Here is a 26,870-nt window from a genome sequence, read left to right as displayed (position 1 = left end):
TTCCCGCTGCACAGCGCCACTCTGAATCCTCCCCGAGCGCTGGTTTCAGACCGACAGAGGAGAGCAAGGCGCACACGACAAACTACTACAGGGGACTAGAATAAGAACTAAATAAAACAATGGCCCTTGTGCCCGGGAGCAGCAGCAGAAACATGGAGAGGTCAGACTGTGATGTGAAAGGAAAGTGCAAGAGGAAGAGGAGGAGGAGGAGTAAAGGCAAAGGTTAGTCCAGCAGCTTGTTGAAGTTTAAGGGGGGGGGGGGGGGGGGGGGGGGGGTGCAGAAAGGACTGTTGCTGTGATATGGATAATGATGTTTATATTCAGATGAGGTGGATTTTCTATAAAATGATCCTCGTGTTTTACAAGACGTTTTGCAGTTGACATTATTTTTTACATGTCAGTATCATACAGTGCTAGAATCCTTACTGAGGTTTAGTTTGGCTGTGATACGCAGGAGTGTTTCTAGTGGCTCTGTGTCGTTTTTGGGGGCAAAAATGCTTGAGTTTGAACATTTTTTATTCAAATAAATTTGAACCTGAATCTTGTCTGTGGCCTTTGGATGTTCTCTAGTTTTGCGGAGATGATTGTTTATCTTTTGCTCTAACAACTGAGGCTGAACCCAGGAAATGGAATTGTTCCTGCCTGTGGAGCAGATCCATTACAAATGAAAACCTCCATCTGTATAAAGCCGCAGATTCTGCTCCCAGGTTTTTCAGCTTGCTAATTGTAGGATTCCAGGTGAAGTTCCCTCATGTTATCGATTCCATTCAAACGTCAGTCGGGTCGAGTCAACGGACAGATGCGTAGTTTTGCATGTTAACGCACCAGTGACACCAAACTGACATCAATTGCTTTTCAGCTCCTGCACAAACACAGTCTGACCAGGTGATTGCGCAGACAAAACTCAGAACATTTGGTTAAATATAACAAATAGTTATTATATTCAATTATTGTTAAACACTATTTTGGCCTGATGATGATGGTTTTCTGGCACTAAGGTTTGAAAAGGTGCAACATTCAAAGCATTTGGTTAGTGTGTTTAATCTGGTGGTGTTTTTAAAGTGTGAAATCATTTTAAAAAAGGGTGTGTGACTCCTGGACAACACGTTAATGTGGTTTCACATGATTCATGTTAAATATCTATCCGAGAAAAAGCTTCAGTGAATCGATGTGATGTCAGGAAACTTTGTGTTTTTTTCAAGTGTTTTTAATCAAATACAGTCATCACCAAAACCATGTAACATTTTTATCCTGATTAATAATAAAATGATCAACCTCATTGGGAAATGTCCACATTTCATGGTAATGCATGTGGAATTATTAGACATGGATCAATAAACACATCACCACAGAGCCCTGGTGGCTAAAAGCCCAGCAAGTAAAAGTCCTGCTAAAACAACTTTAATAGCCGAAACATTGACGTGCATCACATCCCATGTTACAAATGTCAACAACTTTAATAGCCGAAACATTGACGTGCATCACATCCCATGTTACAAATGTCAACACACTTGGATCAGAAGCTCAACTGGTGGAGTAAGTCAAGTCTCACGCTTTTACTTTCTATTCACTCATAAATATCATATTCCTGCATAAACTAAATGTCCCGTCGTGATGCTCATGCTGATAATGATAATTATAGTCGTCTGAGCAACAGGTCGGCCTTGGAAGATTAAACTGGCATTGTTCTCCACTTGCTAATCCTCAGTAAACACTGCAGATTACTCCATGATGGCTTTTGTATTAACTCCAGTGGTTATTCAAAGTGCGCTAATCCTGCTCCACTTTCATTAATGACCCATTGGCCTTTTTTTTTGTACATGAAAATAAAGGCTTCTGAAAAGTCATTACTTAATGGAGCTTCTGAAATCCCTCTATTTTAGGAGCAGAATGTGCTTAACTAATACTTGTACTGTACCCAACAAAGAACTGCCCTTTATCGCCAGCTGGCATCTCAGAAACAGAAGGCGAAATCTTATTCCCAGATCTACACAACAGCTCAGCTGCTCTGCTGCCTCATCTTACAATTTCCAGCAGTTACTCCATCCAGACAGAAAGGCTGCAGCCAGCAGGTGGGTTCGAACCAGTGACCCTCTAGCTATACAGCTAACCACTCTCACCTCAGTACACCCTTGGTTATTGGCCTGTAAAATCAAACCTACCACATACACGACACTCAACGCGCTCTGCTCCCTCTCCCTGCTCTGCTGTGCTCTTCTTCCATCTGCTATGCTCAGTAGGAAATACAAAGTTTGGGAACCCAGCAAAATCTACAAGTTCTCTGACTGCACTGTCCCCATTGCTGTTCAACAGCTTCTCTTCACAATAAAATACCTTTTTGGAGCATATTTCCACTAAAGCATTGATCATTTAAAAATCCAAACCATTTGTAGAGTACAGTTTACAGTTTTGCTCTCTATCATTTACCTGTGACCCCTTAAGTCACCATCCTAATGCAACCAAAGCCTGAAGAATTGCACAACAGCAAAACGGTTCACTGTTTGAGCATGCGAGCTGGCTGGCTTGGGTTCCAAGGAACGAATGAATAAATTAATGAATTAAAATCAAGACATTTTTAAACAATAAGACAACTTTTTTTAGCTGCTTTGATACAGAAAAGCAAAATTCCCTTTTCCTGTTAGGGATTAGTCTAATAAGGACATAATGACATTACTTTGTTAACAGGGATTTCTGTGTGTCTGCAGATGACAGGAGTAAGTTGTGGGCTTTTCAGTAAAAATAAATTGCCATTTGGCTGTAAAATCCCCTTCTGCCGGCTTTTCAGTCAAATTAACAAACTGCTATTTGTTGGCCGTAACATCTAGTTGGAGGAATGATTTGATTGTCCTGCTTTCAATGAGGATTATGATTCTGCAACATGGAACAAACAGCTGCCCCGTCTGTGATGAGTCTGTCAGTGTTTTTCTCCGATGACACGTCATGCATTTGGACATGTCTGTATATTGGATGCATTCTGGATAAGTGAGCTCTGTTGTGCAGTCAAACTTAGTGGGGCGTGTCAGTGTGCAATTTCACTGATGGATTCTGCAATCTCCACACTTCTCTGGGGCTCTGTCTTCATGAAAACATTAGCAATATGGTTTGTGTGCCCATTTAACTTAATTGCAGGGATGCTCAGTGGGTAAAGTGATGGCGTAGCTCTGTGAGGGTCAGGGGGTCCCGTTTCCTCTGCAGCCCAGTGTGAGGGGAACTGCAGCAAACTCTGACAGGCTTTTCGTGTAGTTATCAAATAGGCTTCGATAAGCTGTGACAAGTTTACATTAAAGCTGGAATCTGCACCTTTTCTGCGTGCTTTAAAAATTATATATACTATATTACAGTATAAAACTCTGTGAATATATGGATTAAGGATGGATGCGTGTTTGCATTTGAGTGATAATCATGCTCTAAGGTTTGGTTGTACAGTTCCCATATTGCTTGGGGGGATGTAAGCAGGAAGTAGCTCCCAGCTTGATTCAGTGGGTTAACCTCTGAGCTAAGAGCCCCTTCCTTTATTTTTTCTGTGTTTACATTTGTCAAATATTAACTGCTCCATTATTTATTGTGGGGCAGCTTCAGACAAATGCACAACTTGTAAGGACGGAGGATTAGCAGAGGATTTATTGATTGGTTGGAACAAAAGGACTGAGGAAATGGGGGGTAGACATGGGAAGACAAACGGCACAAAGGGAGAAACTGTATAATTAAGGTGGTGGTGGCAAAGTCGAACTACTAAAACCAAATTGGCACCAGTGAACATAACATTATATTGATTTAGCTATTTGCTGTGTTTGACAGTTTCTCAGACAGGATCAAGAAAACATCTATCTGTCTGTTTATCCTTGTATCATCTGTCTTTTGCATCATTGATCAGCAGTTTTGTGGACCTGTATTGGCAATGGCCAATTCAAAAGTAATTTTTTGCATTATCAAATTTACAAACCTTTGTAAGTTTTTTTCTTTCCTCTTATCAGCGAAAACAAAAAGTTCTTTTCTACTCGCTTTTCATAACTTGCTTAAATAGCGGTTTTTGTAAAAACAAACAAACAAACAAACAAACAAAAACAAAACAGAATTGACAGACAGCACGATTATCTGTTTGGACATTAAGGGTCTTCTTTATGTCTGAGTCTGAGAAAATTGCCGTAAATTCTATTTAATGGTTCTCTCATTACGTTTGTTTGGGCCTGAGCTCTCACAGGGAGAGATCCAGCTCAGATAATCGCACATTTGCATGCTTACACATGGAGGGGAGGATGTTTTTATCCTCTTGTATTCCACAATGTTTTATGCAGTGAAAGTCTTGGCTGGATTTTCAGATGTGACATATTGAAAATGTATTTAGTCAACTCATGTTATTTACCTTCTGGTGGAGTAAACCATGATTTCAGGAGTGAGAATACAAAAAAACAAACATTATTCGTCAGCTTATAATCAGCAGAGAGCTTCACTTACATTGGGTGGCGGAAAAAAGAAATAAAAAACACATCAAAGAGTAAAATGAACAATCACATTCAGTAATTTGGCCATGTGCCTGAGAAGGACGTCTGGTGGCAGGTGAATTAAAACAATTATTTGTCAGGAGCGGTCTGTCCAACATTGTCCTCATGGAAGTTGTGTCAGAATCACCAGTGTTCCCATGAATAAAGTGTTGCTTTTGCAGTGAAACTGTGTGGGAACATTTATTGTCTCCAGTGGATGAATCCTACTGAGGTTTGTAGCGTCACCTGGTATTTAGCCACAGAAAACTTTGGGGTTGATGGATGAGTCAGCAAAGCAGAGGAATTTACTACAGGGGACTTATCCAGTGTGAAACACACAACACATTCTCATCCCTCAGCTTCAGATAATGAAGGTGTCTGAAGGTGTCCAATTTTTTGTTTGCCTCCCTCAGTACCCTTTGGCGATACTACTACTAAAGCTAAAAGTCTGGTTGCACAATCCATCACCCTTTCCACCTCCCTATTAAACTTTTTTTCATGGGTTTAAAGAGGTTTGTTCTTCTCTAGTCGGTCAGTTGGACGGGCCTTGCTTAAAAACCTCAAGAAGCAAATATTTTCACATTCAAATATTTTTTGCAGCAACTTAAAAAAATGTTCAAGCACTTGGACTATTACGTCACTGTCAGACCTGGACTGGCAGAGCCCTAGATAATGCCTTCGTAGCCCCCAGTGTGCTTAAAGAGGTGACATAAAATAATGAATGGTGAGGGAACATTTACAGACTCCAAACCCCTTTAGAAAGGCAGGCACTGATATTTCTGATGTTGTAGAGGGATAATGTCTGTGGGTGTTTAAGTTGAACTGATGTCTGCGGACCCCATGTGATGTGTGGGATGTGGTGTGGAGAAAGGAAGAGGGCCGAGAACCGAACCGTGTGGCACACCTGCATAGAGGCAGTGCAACAACCTTAAGGATGAGGGGCCCTCCGCTGAGGAGAAGGACCAGTGCATTTTATACAAACACACAGGGATACATGTGACACACAGATGGGCCGTTCTCCAATCAAACTCTCATGTTGTGGGATGTGTGAATGCAGACGTCACGTGGAGTTTGCATCTGTCACGTACGGTAACTCTTGCAAAATCAACTACGGTGAACAATAATCTTCATCACGACAAAGGGTTTAACTACTGCTGCTGAAGCAGTGCTACAACTTCTATCTAAAGCATTTCTAAGTAACTCAAAACCCATTTCCATTTTTCTCCTCTCGCACTGACACCCTCCTCCGTCTCCTGTTAGTGTCCTGGTTTCAGCTGAAAGCCTCAGCATCAGACGCGTGTTTTAAATCCACAATGTTTTACACATCTTTACTTTCCACTGTCCATTATCCACATCAGTTTAAGTACAAGTCTGGTTAGAAAGTCAGGTGTGTTTTGCCAGGAGTGACTAATGTAGCCAGAGATAAGGAATGAACTACAAAGGTCTACTCAGTGCATTTGCATTCAACGCCACTATCCCTAATGTTCATTTTCAAACATTTTTAGACTAACGCTGGCTTAAATGGCGTCTGGCGTGGTACAGCGCCGTGTGTGTAACCGGTGCAGAATTGGGTGGTGCATTTTTCGGCGTATCCCTTTCGGCTTGATCCTTTTTGATTTGAGTGCGCAAACTGTTTTTGTGCTTTAGATTTTGGTTAAATCAAACCCCAACACATGTTTCTGCATGTTCTTTTCCAAGTGACAATGGTAAAATGACAGCTGCTACTTTACGTGAATAAATGCTCTGACTTTAGGTTTTCCACTACCTGCCATCAGTGACAGGGAGACTTGGTGTTTCTTCACCCAGAAGTCTGACGCCTGATCGAAATGCTCCAAATCGTCCACAGTTAGAGACAAATGAGCTCTAATCTTTCAAACTGATAAAGTGAGAGTAAAGCAGCAGGCGAGGGCATTAAATGTTGAAACAAGGCCGTTGCCAGCTGTCAACAGGCTGCCATAAATGATTGCTGTCGTCGTTATTATCTCTCATTGCAGTTTCATTGCACAATACCATATGTTTCAGGCAATAATTTCATCACTCATTTCCAAATAATGATCATCAGCCTGTTGATTTCAAAGCAGACGTTTAGCCCCGGCTGGCTTTGTTGCTCAAGTGTAATTTGACGGGCTAAATTTAGAATTAGACTGCAAAAGGCTTTGTTGTCAGTGAGCAGGAAAGAAATATGTAACACCGATCCACAGTGAAATTAAAAAAAAAAAAGTGAAATGAATATTAATACGACAGTAAACAAATCAAAGCAGTATGGAGATGGAGCATACGAACACATGGGGTAGAATGCAATATTCCAACAAATGGAAAAATGACTACATGTCAACGTGATGCCACATTTAAAAAGTTACATAATGACCCGACAAAGTAGAAAAATCTGTATTTTTTTATTTTTATTTTTTATTTAACCAGGTAAAAGAGCAGTTTAGATAAAATAATCTCCTTTTCAATGGTGACCTGTAACAAGGCACCAACTTTAAAAGTCTTTTTAAAAGACTATTACAAACAAAAAAACAAGGCAAAAAAGTCAAATCGACAGTTTCCAAATACTAAAAGACAATAAGACAAAACACCATAATATAAAAAAAGAGTTCAGTTTTAGTTGGATCTTGAAATGCAAATCTTAAAATGCTGCATTCAGCAATGACTAGAAGAAGTGTCTTGCTGATGTGTGTTTATTGTTTAATGTCTTTGCTGTTTGTACAGAATGAAGCACGACAACCAGGGTGTGACTTAAAAGACACCTTCACCTATTTTGAACTCGCTTCTTTTGGTTCCAGTTTGGGTCGTACATGTACATAAATGCCGTCAAACTTCCCTCTGATTTACCTATATTCAAATATCTCTCTATTTCGAGCTGAGAAATGCCTCCAGATGACATCATGTGGAGGAACCTTCCATTCACATGATGTCGTCTTGTTGCTCACACTATGTCTGAACTACTAATGATAACAAGTCCTCCTGGAGGAGTGTTTTAGCTATAAGCAGAGGACGGAAGTCAGAAGGAGGTTTAAAACCATAAATGTACATTTACAAGCTAAACTGAAAAAGCCACGAACTTTAAATGCACCACCTGAACCACGCAGCCATCAAAGCTGATTGCATGTTACATAGAGATGATAATGAGTCAGTGTTGGATAATAAGAAATGCAATGACTTCATCAGCATACAAAAATATCTCCCTGATCCACCACAATCAGATTCTTCTTCCTTCAAGCATCGACTCTAAAACACTGTTGCTGTCACTCGAGCTGCAGTCGGCCTTGATTTGCTCTGAGTCCTCAGGTCCTCATTCATCTCCACTTAAATCTCAGTGCTGCTCTCTTACAACTGAATCAGCATATAGATTATGACACATGGGATTCAGACGTGACCAGGTCATTTCTAGCATCATGGAGGAGGAGCTGTTCAGACCTTAAAAACAATGTACAGCATTGAAGTGAGAGAAGTGATGAAGTATTTCTACTTCATCACTTACTTTGAACTTGTACTCTGTACTGTTACAGTACACTCATTTAAAAACCCCAGTGGCTACTTTGCACAATCAGAATGATAACATAGTGTCAAAGCTACAGTATGAAATTGTTTTTCAATATATTGCCAGTAGAAATATGCTCCACAATTTTCCTTAATATGAAGAGGTGCTGCCCAAAGCTTCCCAGAACAGCAAGGCAGTTTTTTTCCTCATAATGACTAATACTATTAGTATACTATTACTAGAAAGGCCACTGAGAGTGAAACAGGCACAGCAGCAAAGAAGTTTAAGATGCTCACAACAGCATAGGCCACGTGTGCACACCTGACCCCGTGTTCCTATGCACCTAAGCTGCAAACGGGAGTTGATTTTAGAAGCGCGCACACAATGCGTGAACGGTTACGTCCCAGTGCAACACATTTTCGAATGAATAACAGAGAGACAGCGGCAAAGACGTGATTGGAGCAGGTTGGAGCAGGCGCTGAGCGTGCAAAGTGCAGGATTATCAACCCATAGACCTGAGTGTGACTCCAGAGTCCCGTGTGTGCTTTGGTTTAAGCAAGAAAGGCAATTTGGATAAGGCTAGAGAAACACGGTGGATTGGCTCGAATGAAACCACCTGCTGTGAGACTGGACCCAACTTACTTGCATCAAAATCCCTAATCCAACCCTGAAATAAGTCATTACTTCCGTGTCATGTGTTGCTGTAGTTTGTAAGCACCATTGTTGTTTTCATTCACTTTGATCTGTTTAACATTATTTCCATAACTGCGAGTTTCTGAGCACTTGTGTGTGTGTGTGTGTGTGTGTGTGTGTGTGTGTGTGTGTGTGTGTGTGTGTGTATTTGTGAGATGATGTGAGCAGTATATATAATGTGCAAATGTTTGTGTTCATCTAGTCAGTGGATGTGCTGTCAGCAGTTTGCTCTCGCGACCCACCCACACTCTCACGGTGAGTTGATCAAAGCTCCAAGTGTGGCATTATCAGAGCACGTTTCCTGAGAGATGAAAGATAAAAAGGCTTCGCTTTTTTTTTTGGGTTAGGAAACTGTAAAGCACATTCTTCTGCGTCGTTTTCCAGCTGTAAATCATTAGTTTATTATAACTTTCTGCTTTAGTGTGTCTTCTCGTAACAAAGAATTAGGTCACCGCATAGAGGTTGTGTTGTGAATCCGAAACTTTTGGTTCACTTAGTCAAGTTGGCAACTTGACTCCGTTTGCAGCATTCAGTACACACACACGTACGTACATGAAAGCACTTATATCATATGTTCAGTCTTTAAATACAGGCTGATTTATAGAATGTGTTTGCTGCCACTACGTCAGCTACAGCACAACACACTGGCCATGAGTTTACCGTTTAGCCTTCTCAAATGTCTGAATGGTTTTTGGCAATGATGGTTGCACGGGAACCCAGAACATTGCACGAGGTCAGGTTTAACTGCAAAGATCATTGCTCCTGTAATCGGCCGAAATAAGGTGATAAATTTGTTTGCTGTGAGCAGGACTTGAACCTGCACGGGGAGACCAACGCCTTAACCGCTCGGGCATCACAGCTGCCGAACAGCTTACTGCTAGATACGTACTTTTCCATATAGACAGCTACCGTATTAATGGCAAGGATGATTTAGGACATGCAGCAGTTTAAATTACTGCTCACATTGGCTGGTAAAGGCTTTCGCATGGAAAACTGACAGGATGGCTACACCTGACCATAAAAACTGTATTGATGTGCAAGGCAAATGTTAAAGACAGAATTGAGGTTCAACAACTAAACCACTCAGCCATCACAACTGTGCTTAGAGGAGTTATGGAGGATCCCCTATTGTCCTGAAATCAGCCATTATGACCATATCAATACTATATCACTATTATCGGCACAGATCATACTGTAGGCAGCTCAATGAAAGTGTTAAGATTAAACTTTTTTTCAGGATGAAATTTATTCTCCGAGTAGCAAGTACAAAGATTCGAGTCGCACTTCAGGTTCTGCTGAATGGTCGTCCCCAAGAATTCGTGCTGACGGTCCTTCGTTGAATAAGCCGAGGACGGGGAGTGGAGTGCTCGGGTGTGTGTTCAGCTTCAGATTGTTCTTTCCACCGTGACACCAAGTCTTTAGCTTCTTCCCTGTAGGAACGCTGATGAAGGTGGTGTTGTCAACATAATTAAAGAGTCTGAGTCGCTCAGGGAGGTGCAGTCGGCTTACATACTGTTTCCTGTGGACAAGAAGTGATGTACACTATCAAGAGCAGTGTTGAAGTCCACAAACATACATGCAGGTATAGGTGCATGGGTTGTCCAGGTGCTGCAGAACATGGTGGGAGGCCAGTTAAATGGTGTAAATGGTCGTCAGGTATAGCTATGGATTTATATTAATACATTACTATTTACATTTAGTCATTTAGCAGATGCTTTTATCCAAAGCGACTTACAAGTGAGGTACAAGGCAGGAACACTTTAAGTCAAGGAGGAAACAGCAAAGGAAAATTCAATCAGACATATTTCAGTTTTATAAGATGCAAGTGCAAGAAAGAACAGAAAGGTGTTTATATTAAATAAGGTTGCTGAGTGTGCAGAGTTTGGTCATTCGTTCCACCACTGTGGGATCAATGAGCTGAAGAGTTTTCTGGTCAGCGTACCAATGATAGAAAAAGCCATGTGAGTGTATGATAGAACCCTGGGATGTAGTATAGATGGAAAAAGAAGAGGACCAAGAACTGAGCCCTGCGGCACACCAGAGGCTATGAGAGTTAGAAATGTGCCCCTGCCAGGATACCTTGAAGGTTCGTCCGGATAAGTAAGACTGAAGCCAGGCTAGAACTGATCCAGAGATGCCAAATTCACACAGTGCGGACAGAAGGATCTGATGGTTTACAGTGTCACAGGCTGGAGATGGGTCAAGTAGGTTTAAAGCAACTGGTCTGTGAGTGTTTCTTTAGCTGCAGGAATAACAAGATCAGCCATGATGGGGGACAGCTGATCTGCACTGAACAACTACACAAGCTTCCTTCTCCTTTGGTGTTTGAGAATGCTGCTGACCCGAGGTGATGGAGTTTATTGCCGTGAGACCCCACTGGATTTTAGTGCCTCAATGTGCTTGCACATCAGGTTAAGACCTACAGTACATTTAAACAACCAAGAACATTGGAAGAGCTCTGACCAGAAAGACTTTGCCTCACGAGATGTCTCTTTCATGGGCTGCAGAAAAAAAAATTCAGAACTTTGCGATGCTGGTTTCACACGTATAACAAATAAAAGCTGGGATCTATGTAGAAATCACAGCATAAATAAGGCATATTTAGTTTTTACATATAAAGTGCAGGTATCAGTAGGTACTAACCCTGACTGAGTCACCTTTATTTCTTTCATGTCAAATTCCAACTTAAAGCTCCATCGGTCTCATCAGCAGGACTAGTAAATTGCAGATTGTAGCTTTATGAGAAAACGCATGCAAATGAACAAATCACAAACTGCTTAAACCATTTTGATAACAATTAGAAAACATAGAAAATAGCTCATTTCCCTAAACCAGTCCCCTTCATCAGCCTAAAGAGTCTTCATAAGCAGCAAGCGTGTTCCCACAGGAAACATGGCAGTGAGAAAGAAAAAAAAAACAGTTATTACAAATATCAGTATTAATATCAAAGCATGTGAGAGAGAAAATATTGCAAAAAGTTTACATATTTCTTTGCCCTTCAGGAAAGACAGTCCACATTATAAATAAATGAAAGCCGCTTGCCATTAATTATGCTTAGCAAATGAGATTATCTGCAGCTGTCAGACCACACACACACACACACACACACACACACAGATCGGACAGCGAGCGGGTGCTTTTTGCCCCCTCGCCTCCCCCCCCCCGCCATGCCTAATTTCATTATTCTATTAAATAAGGTTCATTACCAGCGGCTGGATGGAGAAACTTCACTTCTAAGGTTTGATAAACACAATCACAGCGGAAGATAAAGCGATGCAGTCGTCCTCTTCTCATGTCTTCACAGCTCTTTTGTCTCCATCCTCTCTAGTTCAGTGAACGACGGTCGAGTACTAATTAACATCAGCTAAAGATGACGAAAGAGTAGAGTGAGAAATGCTGGTTGAAGCTGAAATGTATGGTTTCTCAGAAGCACAAGATGAAGCTGTGTGTCACAAAAATGTCGCTGTGGTGACAAAGAGGTCGGTTAGGCAACATGTTGGTAGACGGTGGTGAAACCCGGTGGGATTTAGACTGAATCTCCCTGTGCAGGTTCAAACCCTGCTCACCGTAAAATGTGCTTATTACTCTGATAAGTCCATGTGCAGGCTGGATGACATGTTGCTTACGTGGTTCCTTTGATGGAACACTGGAGTTGAACATGTTCCAGTACATCAACATACAACATTAACGCCAGAGTAGCGTTATTTCTAACGACTGTTTTAAAAGCCTGAGCTCTGTTGGTGAAAGGAGCAGCCATCTCGGATTTTTGAGGTCAGGGTTGGTGCAGTTCGTCCACCTTTCTCATCCTGGACTTTCATATTAGTCTACATTTATTTTCCAGCTGAAATTCAACATTTCCACATTTAAAGAGGGTGAACAATTAACCTATGGAGTCCAGGGCCTGACACTACCTTTTTTTGATCACCAGCTACTGTGGCTAGTACTTGGGGGTTGGTGGTATTAATGTCACCTTGGGGGGTCACATCTTGCTGAGGTCACATGTAGGTTAGAACTACACGTGTCACAGTGTAGTATAAGTGCAGCACATTGTTTTAAAGCGAGACACTTTCTTAAGTACCAGTTTCTGATTCCCAGCCGCAAAACCCGTATTGCAATTGCTGCACAAACTCATTTTGCTAATTGAGTTGTGATAATAATTACAGGTAGATTAGGCAACTTGTCACAAGGCAACTAGAAGAAATGTGGGAGAGTGTGTGTTAACAAGTGAGAGATGAATGGATACATGGAAATGACGTGTGTGTATGGGATGATGTGAGGGTTTAGTTGGTGTATTGCAAAGACAAATACAATTATTATCTTTTTCATCCTAAAATAAATGGCCCCATTAGCTGTGATGATGCAGACCATTAAAACACCTCCAACCACCTGCCAGTGCCTTCAGAAGCTCCAGCCTCACATCATTACATTCACATCCCATCTCACAGCCCTCGCTCATATCAACCCACCACTTAATGGCATCACACGCCTAATATAACTGCAAGGTGCAAGGTTAATGCCGAATAGTTTAGTCTGCACCTTTCATTATTCTAATGACTTTTAGTTTGCATTGCAGTGCCCTCCAGGATCACCAGTCCCCAGAAATAAAAACAGGACAGTAAAAGGTCCCATCAGGACATCAGAAATGACAGAAACGCTCCGTATTTAATATCGTGGTAAACATATTGGCATTGTATTTTTTAAGTAGTATAATCACAGTTTTTGTCAGTGTAGAACAACAAATTCCATGTGATGCAGCTGATAACAGCCATTTAAGGGATTGACAACATTTGAACTGGAAAATGACAAAACCCCTCAGTACTTCCTGGGTCTTCGTTTCAATTACCCCAGCGGGCTCTCTACTGCCTTTCTGTTTGCCTTCACTCCCTTCATTTGCTGGGAACACTAATAACCTGGTCGGTCTCACGTGTTATGTTTGCAGTTTCCCCGATAATTTGTTCAGTCCTTCAGTCCATTTCATTGCTTTCATGTGTAAGAATTCAGAATCAGGACTGTATTTGTTCATTCTGTGAACAAAGTGCTGAACAACTGACTTTATCTATGATGCTGTGTTTCAGAAGGAGGCAACATATTATCATCCCTCATCAGTCCCAAAAGAATCTGGGATACTGGAGTATCACCAGCTGAAGATGCAGACAACTCAAGTAAATCTTTTCCTTCTTGCATTTTAAGTTTTTCTTCTGCCAATGTCGAGAAAATTGTTGTTGCAAATCAAATTCAAGTACAGATTTGCTTTATTGTCATTGCCAAAACTGGACTTGTCCACAGTCCATGCTGTATTTTGTCCATGTCTCAGAATGATAACTATAATAGTTAGGTGTTTACACAATGTCTTATTTTGACCAAAAAAATAAATTAAAAAAATCACATTATCTTTATTGTTTCTTGTTATTATTTTGATCTGTCAACAGGTTCACGCAGTTTGGAAGTGAAAGAGAATCAGGACGATAAAATCCATGTCGATTGTGAGCTGCTGCGAAAATATCATCCATCTACTTTTTGCAGAAATTTCCCCAGACACGGAATAAGAACTCTGGATAGAAAGCAACCGTTGGTGGACGGAAAAGACCAGCTGCACCACCAAAACCATTTGACTTGTAAACGAGCAGCCTGGGCCATCACTCCAAAAAATGCGCTGGTGCAGCTGAATGAGTTAAAACCTGGCCTACGATATGAGATTGTGTCCAAGACTGGGCCGCTGCATGCTCCAATGTTCTGTGTAGGGGTGGAGGTGAATGGCCTCCACTTTGAAGGCCGAGGACCGACAAAGAAGCAGGCTAAGATGAGGGCTGCAGAGTTGGCTCTGCGGTCATTCATCCAGTTCCCGGATGCCTCCCAAGCTCATGCCATTATGGGGAACTTCACCAGCACGTCTACAGATTTTACCACAGACAAACTCGACATCCCTGACACATTTCTCAAAGAGTTTGAGCCATCACTGTGTGAAAACTGGGATCTCCTGCATTGCAACGCAACAAAAAAGGAGGTTTTCTGCAGCATCCTCAACCACAAAAGACTTGTTAGACTCACACTGGACTTAGTGTCCTCAACAAATAGAAAAAGGGATGCCCTTAGCACCTCAGAGCACCTCAGTCCGGTGGGGCTGCTCAACAAACTGCGACCAGGACTCAGGTATTTGTGCCTGACAGAGAGAGTTCATGGCAGGCCGACGAAGAGTTTTGTCATGGTGGTTAGGGTGGAGGGCAAAGTGTTTGAAGGGTGTGGTCCCAGTAAAAGACTGGCAAAGGCCAAGGCGGCAGCAGCTGCCCTACAGTCTCTTTACAACATAAGTCTGGGACCAGAGAGGAAGTTCATGGGCCTCCAGGGCAGCAGAGCCAAGAATAGGCTACCACAGGTGAGTAGGTCTGACTTCTTGTTCTGGAAACTATCAGCCTTATGGTTCAAACTGTTGCATCATTTGTGTAGGAATTGAATAATATATAGAAAACTTTTCCCTTTGGCTTAGCTCCGCCTGACAGTCTGGTAATGCCTGCATTACTGCTGACCCTGCATCAATTCATGTTTGGATCCTGCCCCCCATTTTACCCTCACTTGTAAACAAGCTTCAGCAGAGAAGCCTCAGCCTCAGACCTGGGGCCAGTTCTAGCTGCTTCACATTTAGCTGTACACCACCCCTGTGAATGCTGGAGGCTATGATCTGATGAAGTGAATAGAACCACATCATCTGCAAAGAACCAGATTTGGTCCCCAGAGTGGACTGTCCCCTTCTCTTGGCTGTTCATTGAGATCTTGTCCAGTCCAGACCAGTAATAAGGACTCATTAAACAACTAACAATGGGGTATTTTTTGTACTTAACATGAGTCGGTGTGTTGATATTCAAGCATAACAGATTTGCATTTGATTATTTTAAATGATTACATACTTTCTGAAAAACACAATAAACTAAATATGCATATTCCATAACAGTACAGCAAAATGTCATGTGACACATCTGCAGGCAAATATGGGATCAGCATATTACAGGATATAGACTGAGCTGAAATGTATCACACAGTTACTTGCAAACATCCCAAAACACTTGTCAGCTTTGAGCAGTGACAATGTATTTGCCCTTCATCTCTTTAGCTTTCACCAGTCCTCTAAATGGTTGGGATAAATGGGTCAGAGGTGTGCCGTATGCTACCAAATGGAGTGTGCCGCACATCAGCATGGCCATCATATCCCGAGGCCTGAGGGCTGGATAGTGTCGTGCACGCTTGTACGTAGCATATAAACAACTTCATTACGTCTCTGAGCTTGGGAGATTTGTTCTCAGCATCTTTTGCTGTTGTGCTTGTGTGAATACAAGATTATTGGTCCCCCGAATGTCGCCTCCACAAAGCTGAAGGGGGCGACTTAACACGACTCATGCACAACTCATTCAAATATGCAAACGTACATTAGAAAGACAGTCATGTAGGTATTTTATTAAACCCTTGGGGTGATTTGATGAGTCCATTGACAAGGAGATGCAACAGCAACATTTTAGATGAGAAAGGGGATTTTAATGTTCTGAATGTGAACAGAAAACGTGTTTTCACACTGCTTCAGGGTTAAACAAGTGAGCAATGGGCGAGCGCTTACCTCCTTCTCTTTGTCTAGAAGCTGATGTTTTTTTCCACAGCCCCTCCAACTGATCATTTGGCATCATCTCTTCCTTCGATATGAACTGTCTGTCAGACAGCGTGACGCATTAATGAACATTATTACAGCGCATTAGGGATGAAGGAGGAGCTGCAGCAGACCAAGTAGATTGAGGTGGAGCGAGAAGGCAGTGTGAAGAGCATAATAATCTCACAGATAATTGTTTAACACACTCATTACACACGACCTTGTGCTACCGTCATCCAGAAAATGTTGAGCGGAGAAAAAAGTGCGTACTCTTGCAAAATGAGTATCAAAAAGAAGTAACATTTAAGAAAAGACACTGAGGTCATGTAGACAGATGTTGCTATTTAATTCCTGCAGGTCAGGGCCATTTTCCTTCTTCATCTCATTCAATGTCCAATTTGGAACATTTTAAGCAGATTCTAAGCACTGTAGCAGACGCAGATCACAAGATGGAACCAAAGTCCTCCAACATTTAACCCGATGTGGTGAAACTTCCCATTGCCTACACACCAAGCTTCATTCACTACTACACAGAAAAGAAATAGAGTAAGCTACTGTCCTTCTGTTAGTGGTTGGAGAGGGCAGAGAGCTCAGACACTGATAGTTTGGAAATGCATTATTCCTGTTTGAGAGATATTTGATACAGTTTGCTATAGATTACAAATATTGGTTTTAACGACAATAAATAAAATCAGCTTTGGATGGTGGTCCATCCATCCATGTATTATCTGTAACCACTTATTCTGTGTAGGATCGTGGGGGGGCTGGGAGCCAGCTGTCATGGGGCGAGAGGCAGGGTCCACCCTGTCTCAGGGCCAACACAGGGAGACCTACACAGACAGACCAAACCAATTCCATTCACCATTTGTGGTTTTTGTAAATCACTACAAATGCTGCAATTTATTTTTCAGTCAAGAGATCAGTTGTTGCCGACCTGTTAGATCATGCAGTGTCCCGGTTTAGAGAAAAGGGTGGACCCAGGTGCAAACTGCGACAGGGAGTGTTGGTAACAAGCGGAGTTTATTGTGAGACACAAGAGCAGGACAATGTGCACAGATAACTTCAATGGTCACATGTGAATGTACCAAACACGAATTTCTTGCAGCTCCTTCTGGGCTCATTTCAGACCGTCACATATTCCAGTGTCGATAGATTGAAGTGCTGAACAGACCTGTTTTCTTCTCCGATTATCAGCACTTTGGTTAATTAGGAGAAGATTTCATACAGTAAATATTTACTGTATGTTATCTCATCGAAAGCATCTCCGATGTTTCTCCCATTAAGTCCCCACACTGTTGTTTTGTGTTGATGCTCCTTGTGGCATTTTGTGGACCTTTGCTGCATATGGAAACTAAATTTAACTTCCTGTTGTCTGCCAAAAAGTCTCAGTCATCTTTAAATATAATTAGGCATATTTTGACAAGTTGGACCGCGACACCTCTTCCTCCACAGGCTGGAGGAGAACGCTTGACAGACTGTCAGAGATTTTCCGGCGAGTCCGTACTTGTGGTCCAGGCAAATGTCACAACTGTTGGTGCATCTCTGCAGACTTTGTTTAAAAGTTTTCTGTTTCTGTTGGCTGAGGAAAACAGACTCAGTGTCCCCAGGTTTAAACAGGATGTAAGTTGCTCTCTCAATTTTACACCCATGCAAAGTGTCGTAACATGAACTATTTATAACATTGAGGATTTTCGAGGGACTTAATTGTCATATTGCACAAAGTGAGTTTAAAGAGATTTTCTTTTTGCTCGATCGAATGCAGGCAACCGACAGGCTAAACTATAAGTTAACTAACATCACTAAATTAACAGGATTTACCAAAACTCAAGGATTCAACTTCTTAGTTTTTTAGCATAGCAGGTTATTAAGCTACAACCACTGCACCCACCACTTAATTAAATGTGTGTTTTCAAGATAAAAACCCTATTTAAATGGTTTAAATACACTTTTTAATTTAAAAACGTACAATAATTCTTGGTAATTACAGCAACTTGTTTTCGTATTTCATGTAAACTCAAATTTCTGCGTTCATCCATATAAAATACAAATTTAAGTTGTGCCATTTTTCTGTACGCTGAGTTCAGAATTCCAAATTTCCCCTCCTTCATCCACTTAACACAAGACAAGTAGAGACTGTAAATTACAGCAGCTGCAGTACAGAGACGTAAAAGACAAGGTGCTTTACAAAGAACATTTTTTTAGCCTATAGCAGCGTTTACTAATGGGCCCACCACAGTCCATCTATACAGCACATCCAGAAAGTAATCACAGCGATGAACTGTTTCCACATTTTGTTATGTTACAGTCTTATTTCAAAATGGATCAAATTAATTTTCCTCAAAATTCTACAAACAATACCCCATAATGATAACGTGAACAAAGTTTGTTTGAAGTCTTTATTTGGACATTTTTTAAAAACCTTTAACATTTTTGGGTTTTTTTTTTTGTTTTGTTTTGATTTGTCCTTTCGGCTTATCTTATAAGTTCAGGGTCGCCACAATGGATCATTGTCCGCATGTTGAGTTGGCCGTTGCCATGACTCTCAAACTTGAGCTCTGGTGCGTCCCGTTTCCACTCATCATCTTTAAGATGTTTCTACAAATTCATTGAAGTTAACAGTACATGTCAGAGCACAAATCAAACCACGAAGTCCAAGGATATTACTGTAGACCTCCAAGACAGGATTGTATCAAGGCACAGATCTGGAGGAGGGTACAGAAACATTTCTGCAGCATTGAAGGTCCCAATGAGCACAGTCATTACATCATCCGTAAATGGAACACAAGGACTCTTCCTAGAGTGGGCCAGCCAAACTGGGAGAAGGGCGAAAGCACTCCTCAGTTAAAAGGCACATGACCCACCTGAAGGACTCTCAGTCTTTGGCCTGAATGCCAAGTGTCTGTCTGGAGGACACCAGGCACCGCTCACCACCTGCTCAATAACATCCTTAAAGTAAAGCGCGGTGGTGGCAGCATCATGCTGTTTTTCAGCGGCAGGAACTGGGAAACCTGTTCCCCAGCGCTCTGGACCTCAGACTGGGGTGACAGTTCATCTTTAAACAGGACAATGGCCACAAGCACACAGCCAAGATAACAAAGGACTGGCTACGGGACAACTCTGTGAATGTCCTTGAGTGGCCCAGCCAGAGCCCGGACTTGAACCCGAACATCTCTGGAGAGATCTGAAAATGTATCGACGCTCCCCATCCAACCCGGGGGAGCTTGAGAGGCACTGCACAGAAGAATTGGAGAAACTGCCCAAAAGTGGGCTTGTGCTTAACAACGGATGAAACAGAAAACCAGGCTTTTAATCCAGAATGGATTCCAGAGTGTCCATCCTTCCCCCTACAAAACGAAGCACATGTCCACATTTACTGTTAAACTGGTTAAGCTTGTTCAGTTGTGCAGTTTTTATTTTAATTTTATATTTGCAGTCTTTGTTTTACTTCAAATGTTAAAACTTATTATTGTTGTTGTATATATTGAAATATGAAAGTTCTTATTTAAACTCATCTGTAGATTTTACTTTTCTTTTACTTTTATCATTTATTTTATATGATTCGTGTTATTATTTATTATTGTATGTAGCCGTGCAGAGATTCACAGAAATTAAATATTGTCCAAATGGCATTGAATTATAGCTTTCTGCGTTTTAATGGAGCCGTTGACTTCACACAGTGCAGATGTTTATACGGTGACAAAGCTGCTTTAATATTAATAATTCATTGTAATGTGTAACTAAATTATAATGCAACTTAAACATGATGATGCTGAAGACCTTTACTTGACCTTTTCTCTATCCAGACGTCCTTAAATCATCATTGACTCCCTCTGGCCAATAGTTAGTCAGCTGATGGATACTACACATAGTCCTGGCTCGTGCCCTTTGGGAAATTTCCTGAACTTGAGGGCGCTGTTTTTGTGCCAGGGGGAGAAAATGTCTGCTAGAGCCTGGTCTTCTATGAAAAACTTAGAGCAACTTAATATTTAAGGGGATTCATCTTAAAAACATTCCCTTTACTCCCTTTATGCAATGTTGTTTGTTGGTTCCACTTAATTTCACCAGACATTGTCAGAACACAAAAAAAACTGTTTTTGTTGAGCCAAATCCTTTTTACAAAAACTTCTTGGGAAAGATTCGGCTGCATAATGCTCCACCCATCAGAGCGGTCGCCGGGGAAACCGGGGCCACATTTTTGTCTAGAGACATTTGAATTTCAAAATAAAATTCCCTCCCTGAATGTGAATATGGTCAGTTTTCCACACATAACGAGAACAACAACAAAAAAAAGGCATCAAGCTGACATTGTCCACTGTGCATCCACCTCAACACTGTGTCTACCGTTTCATTTTTTGCAGTTCTTCGCAGACTCCATCTTCCACCTGGTGAGAGAAAAATACACAGAGCTGACAGACACTTGTTTTCCTACCTCGCAAGCCCGTCACAAGGTCCTGGCAGGGATTGTAATGACCAGAGGTGAGTGGTGGGGACAGTAGTTGAAGACTCTTGTCCTCACGCAGGACCACCACACCATAATCAGAGGCGTAAATGCTGATCTGTGCTGTGTGGGGATCGAGTGGGAAGCTAGTTTATCACTCTCTGATCAGTCAGTTGTTCGGTCTACTGCTATTATAACAAACCCAATTTGCACAAATTATCTAAACATTTCCTAGTTTGTCTCCAATTGGACAAAAGGCAGAGATGAAAATGTATCAGTGCAACCCAAAGCAGGGAGTTGCCTCAGATTACCCTGCAGATCCAGAGGGGCAGGCTGTCATCTCTACCGTCCTGTGGATCTGTGATGAGGCCAGATTGCAACACCGCCGCTTGTTTTTGAGGCAATGGAGCAATTCTCCACTTATGCACTTTTCATTAGCCCGTCTCAGCCTGTTAATGTTCAGGCTGGGACGAAACAGCAAAGGAGAAATGTCTTGTTTTCCAGTTCTGAGACCAAAGGAGTATTTTCTTAAATCCGACCTCTTACAGAAATCTGCAGTCTGTGTCCTGCTTCGTGCTAATGATCCTGTTTTTCCAGGATTTGACCTCAGATCAGCCCAGGTTGTGTCTCTGGCCACAGGGACTAAGTGTCTGGATGCAGACACTGGCAGCGACAGTGGGTTAAGGCTCAGTGACTGCCATGCTGAAGTGGTGAGCAGAAGGGCGCTGGTTCGATTCCTGTACGCTCAGCTGGAGTTGCTGCTCTGGTACAAATGGTTCATTTCATGTTTTCAGCAGTTTGCGTTGAAAAGTTATTTTGTCCATTAGTCAGATGGATTTTGTCCTTTAATACTATTTAAGTCTTAGGGTAGTTTTTTGCCCTTAAATATTATTTTGTAGGTCGACATGACTTTTCTACCTGACAAGAAGCTGCAATTAAAACATTTTTACAATAAAATTCCTATTAGATTGTTAAGGTTTTGTGTTAAGATTAATAGATTAATAATTGGTATCAATTGTTATAACCTAGTTATTATCTTCATAATACTGTAATATTATATTCTCAGAATTTGCTAATCAGCATCTTTTACGCTGTGTGAATTCTAGTGCTGTCCAGTGTTATTTGTGTGTCTGTGTCCCACTGTCTCATGTGGGATTCAGTCTTCCTCTTCTTCCCTCTTCTTCCTCTCTGAAGTAAGTCAGCAGACGGTGCAGAACCATCAATTTTCATACCCAACGCGGGCGGCGATGGGTTCCGGCTGCGGGGCGACGTCTTCTTCCACATGTACGTCAGCTCGTCACCGTGCGGAGACGCTCGACTTAACTGTCCCTATGAGAACACAGCTGCATGTGAGAGAAACACGTTTAGTGCGGATTCTGTTTCCCTGTGCTAAAAGTGCTGTTTGCATCTTAATATTCATAACAATGTGCTTAACATCACTGAATAATAATTACTGATCTATTAGCACCATTAACATCATTTTTGAAATTAAATGTAGTGGGCTGACAAGCACGAGATTTCCCTCCAAATGTAGAAATATCAACTAGCATAAATGGAAATACAGGTAAAGTATGAGGAGCTTGTGCAGCATTTAAACACATGTAATAATTTAATAATCACTTTCTTCTACCACTGTTTGTTGTATCTTCCTGCACAAACTATGACCCCCAAAGAATTTCATGTATTATTAACAGAAAGCTCCACTATCAAACACATTCATTAATGATCCCCAGTGCTCGTGGGTCCATTAAGCAGCTTAGTTTCTATGTCTCCTCTTCTGGCACATGACAGATATAGTTGTTCTTTCATGTAGAAAAGGCTTAAATCTAAAACAACCGACAACAGCAGCGTTGGATGAAAATCATCAGACCATCTTTAAGCAGAGAAAACTTCGGTGTAAAGCTGATTTTTCACAACAAAGCACCATTGAACGCTAATGGATAAGCTCAGTTTACACTGGAGAAATAAGTAATGTACATAAAGGACAAAGTTTGCTTTGTACCTGTGAAAATAGAAGTAGAAAAATCATTTGCCCCTTTAATCACAAAAAGCAACTGTAAAAAAAAAACATGAACGTGGGTTAGAGACACAAATCGCTCTCACTGTATTTGTACACTGATAAAAAATTGTGCAGCAGGAAAATGAAAAGTTCTCTGCCAAATGATTACTGTTATTACACCCGATCCAAATATTCCAAAATAAAGCCAGAGTTATTAATAGTTCGGTTTTAAAATTGCACCTCTCACACTTATACCAAAAAACACCTTAAATGATAATAACTCCTTTTTTTTTCCTGCTCAAAACATTCAAACGTGTAACGCATCCAAACTGTTCCTTAGTTCCTTAATTCCTCTTCTGTCAGATCCCAGCAGGAGGTTTCACTGTCGCCTCAGGGTGAAGGTGAATGGAGGCGAGGGGACGCTTCCCCTGATGGCACGGACACCCAGTCACAAATGGGAAGGTGTGTCGATGCGCGGACCTTCCGTCAGCATGTCCTGCACTGACAAAATGGCAAAGTGAGTTTAAATGGTAAAACAGTGTTTGGTCGCGGCTTCTCTAAGCTGCTGCTGAATCAACTAATCGAATCTTCTCTTCGCTTGTATCTGTGCGATGAAAGCAAAGAAACGGGCAAAATGAAATTACCTGTCTCAACAGATGGAGTGTGCTCGGCCTCCAGGGGGCACTCCTGTCCCACCTGGTGGAGCCAGTTTACCTGCACAGCCTGACGGTGGGGACCGTGAGTCACACGGGTCACCTGGGCAGAGCCATGGCACGCCGCCTCGCCCCCATCAGGCACCTGCCCTTTCCCTACCGACGTCAGCAGCTGCTGCTCGGCTGTAGGTCCAGCTGGAGTCCTGAACTGACAGATTTAGTCCCGTTTAGTCTTTAGTCAGAGTCTTGCAGGTCTGCATTTGTCAGACACTCTTCTTCAATGTGACTCACACAGCAGCAAGTTTGAGTTCAGTTTCGTCAAAGTATCTTTTATTAACTGGTAGTTTGTGCAAATCGCAGTGTTTCTATTACATTGGAAAATAAGAAAACTTCATGTTCTGGTCTAAACTCAGGTCTGAGCAGCAGCTGGGTTCGACCTACGGGAAAGGCCCCAAACGTCAGCGTGAACTGGAGCTGCGGTGACGGAGGCCTGGAGGAGATCAGCACCTCCACGGGGTGGAGGAAGGACTCGGGGACGGCGTCACGGCTCTGCAGACGCTCCCTGTTTGCCCGCTGGCAGAGGCTGCAGCAGCAGGTGGGTCAGAGAAAATACTGATCGTGGTACGTGCTCGTGTCAGGAGACGCTGCAGGCAGAGGGTGTGTGAGTTCATCCTCCAAGTCTTTTTGTCACAGCAGTGGACATTAGAATCCAACTTTTAGTAAACGCGACCAAAGACACAATTCTGACAAAAAGCTTGTGAAAATAGTCACCTTCAGAGTTTTCATGAGCAAGTTTATCTTTTGAAAACAGACTCAACAGGGTTTATATAAAAGTGGTATTACTTATATAAAACAAGCCAGAAGGACCAAACCGGCTTTGACCTCTGTCACGTTATTATATTTTTATAAGCAGTGGTTTAATTTCCGCTGTGACATTAAAATATTTATGCTCCGAGAGTTGTGCCGGACCAAATGGTCTTAGTTTTAAAAATTTAATACTGACACACAGACTTGTAATTATTTACAGGAACAACTGGAATCAGTGTAAGAGAAGCTGCTGGTACAATAAAAAAAAGATGTTCACAAAGGGAGACGGAGCCATGAAGACTCAGAACGAGAAAGAGCTTAGCTGCACATGGCAAAACGTAGATGAAAGTGATGGTTTAAAGCTTGGTTTAGCAGGTCCCGGGGAATACGTCCAAAATTTGGATTTTGAATTATCACCTGTGTCATTTGTGGCAGCAGCAAGCAGCTGGTTTTCAGAGGAAAAGCTCTGAAAACCCAGCGACCAGTAACATTATCCACAATTTAAAGGTGTCACAAATTCAGCAGCGGGACTTTGGGAAACTCGAATGAGGCCGTGACTGAAGGTGTTCGTTACACCTGGGCTTTTGGTGCATTGGCGAGTCCAAATGTCTGCTGTGTTAAATGTCCATTTTCACGGGACAGGTGTCACTTGGAGGAGGCCAAACAGTGCAACAGGTGATTGACAAGTGTTATTTTTAGCTCACAACACTAATTTGTTCCACCCTAAACGGACGAGTGCCACTCACAGGTTCTTCCATTCTGACCGCAAACTACGTTTCTGTGTCGTTTCTCAGTTCAACCGTCAGAAATCAGGCGCAGAAGCTACTGTAGGGACTTACTCCGGTTCCAAGATGGCTGCTGGACGCTACCAGAGGGCGCTGCTGCAGTTTACCGCCGCCCTGCAGGGTGGTGGTCTGGGAACGTGGCCCAGAAAACCTCCGGAGCGGGGTCACTTCAGTGTCTGTGCCTGTTAAATGTGGAGGTTCACGGCGGGCAGATAAGAAAATAATAAGTATGAGCACGAAACAAAGTAAACTTTTTGTGCAGAGTCACAGCTGAGTGCACAGTTAGATTTGTTACAATACCTGATATTGGAATCTCTGATTTTCTACATGAAGAACAAACTATGAACTACGTCTTCTCACTGTAAAGCAGGAACGTGGTCTTAGTTTGTTCTTCAGTGCCATAGACCACAACTGTCGCTCGACAACCATTAAAACGCGACAGTTGGTTTCAGCCATTTCTGAGATTAGTGCACAATAATAAAAACCTTTTGAGCAATCATCAGTCTCAGCCTTTAACCTGTTAAAACAAAATGGATTCACACATATGAAACACTTTAAAACACACAAAAAGAGAAAAGTTTTTACCTGGTTTAACTCCAAGACTAGACACTGATTAACAGTTAAACTGTAGCATTACGCTTTTTTTTGATTCCTAGGTGACTACATGTCGAACCCCAATTCTCACTCCTAACTTTACCAAAGTCATAACCTTAAATACTATTATTTACCTTGTAGGGACAAACTTATTGTCCCCATCTGGGAGCCGAGTCCCCACAGCGTCACTATTTAAGCCCTCGTACAAACGTCCAACTCACACTGCATCTCATTTTTGTAACATGAGCTTCTCGTTGGTTTCCTTCACCAGTGAATTGATTGTTACATTTACTTTTCGTCCAGATTATTTTTTCATTTTTTTTTTTTGCTAGAAAATGTGTTTGTGTTTTGCTGTTTCACTTATTTGTGTCTCATACGTGTCTCACCTGTTCCTTTATATTAATTTACATCACGTTTAAAGGCGACGTCATCAATTTTCAAGTTGATTCGGTTGTTGTAGTTGCAGGGGGACATGTATATGAATGACATTCATTTTTCTGAACCTCATTTTATTTGTCTTTACATTCTCTACGTTCTTATTGAGTTTGTTGCTTTTGTGCTGCAGTGGTTCTTTCCCAGCAGTAACAAGTGAAAGCTGTTTCCCTTTGACATCCATAAAGTTCTTTGAATCATGAAGAATCCTTCAGATGACATCATCAGAACGGAAGCCTCCTCCATGCACACACATATACACAGACCCCAACCATCTGGAATCATTGGAGGCAGGAGGAAAATGTGTGAAGTCGCCCTTTAAGGTTTTCCTCCTTATGCATTTTGAAGTGTGTTGTAAAGATCAGGCTTAGGAGTTTGAAGACATGGCGCCACCTACAGGAAGACTGTGTGTGTTACATGAAGACATTGTTGGTTTTCCTTTACTGTTTGTCCTGTAGGTTTTACCTTTTCAGTATTACAATGATTGAGTTAATTCCAAACATCTTGAAGATGGAACCCTGTTATTTTAGAAAGCGTGTTTTTTCTGTAGAAAATGTAAATGAATGCTTCTACTGAAAGCTACTGGAGTAAAATGTAATGTAAACTTTTATTAGTAGTTACGCAGAGTGTACTTAGTCTATATTGGTCATGAATATTTTTATCACTGCAAATAAACTTATTTGTGTTAAGGCTTTGTGTTAATGTTTCCTTTATCCCATTAAATTCAAAGCTCAAATTCAAATGTGAAGATGTCCACCTCATAGAGAGCTTCACAAAATCCAAATACTCGCTAAGACGTCTATATTTACAACAAATTGCTGCTTAAAACAAAATAAAAAAAACACAGACTACAATTCACGTGCAATAAAAA

The 26,870-nt window shown here is 41.6% G+C and overlaps 1 protein-coding gene across 1 annotated transcript; it reads left to right on the top strand.

The window, feature by feature from the left end:
- Window positions 1-26,827, top strand: LOC137140708 (double-stranded RNA-specific editase B2-like). Its single transcript, XM_067529234.1, has 10 exons — window positions 1-222; window positions 13,737-13,823; window positions 14,091-15,034; window positions 20,650-20,767; window positions 21,327-21,495; window positions 21,924-22,078; window positions 23,092-23,245; window positions 23,385-23,566; window positions 23,795-23,976; window positions 24,983-26,827. The coding sequence occupies exons 1-10, from the start codon at window positions 120-122 to the stop codon at window positions 25,160-25,162; spliced, it is 2,274 nt and encodes a 757-aa protein (XP_067385335.1). The 5' UTR covers window positions 1-119; the 3' UTR covers window positions 25,163-26,827.
- Window positions 26,828-26,870: the final 43 nt, after the last annotated feature.

Source organism: Channa argus, chromosome 14 (genome assembly GCF_033026475.1).
Source record: "Channa argus isolate prfri chromosome 14, Channa argus male v1.0, whole genome shotgun sequence".
NCBI classification, from domain to species: Eukaryota; Metazoa; Chordata; class Actinopteri; order Anabantiformes; family Channidae; genus Channa; species Channa argus.
This window is presented reverse-complemented; position numbering and strand designations above follow the sequence as displayed.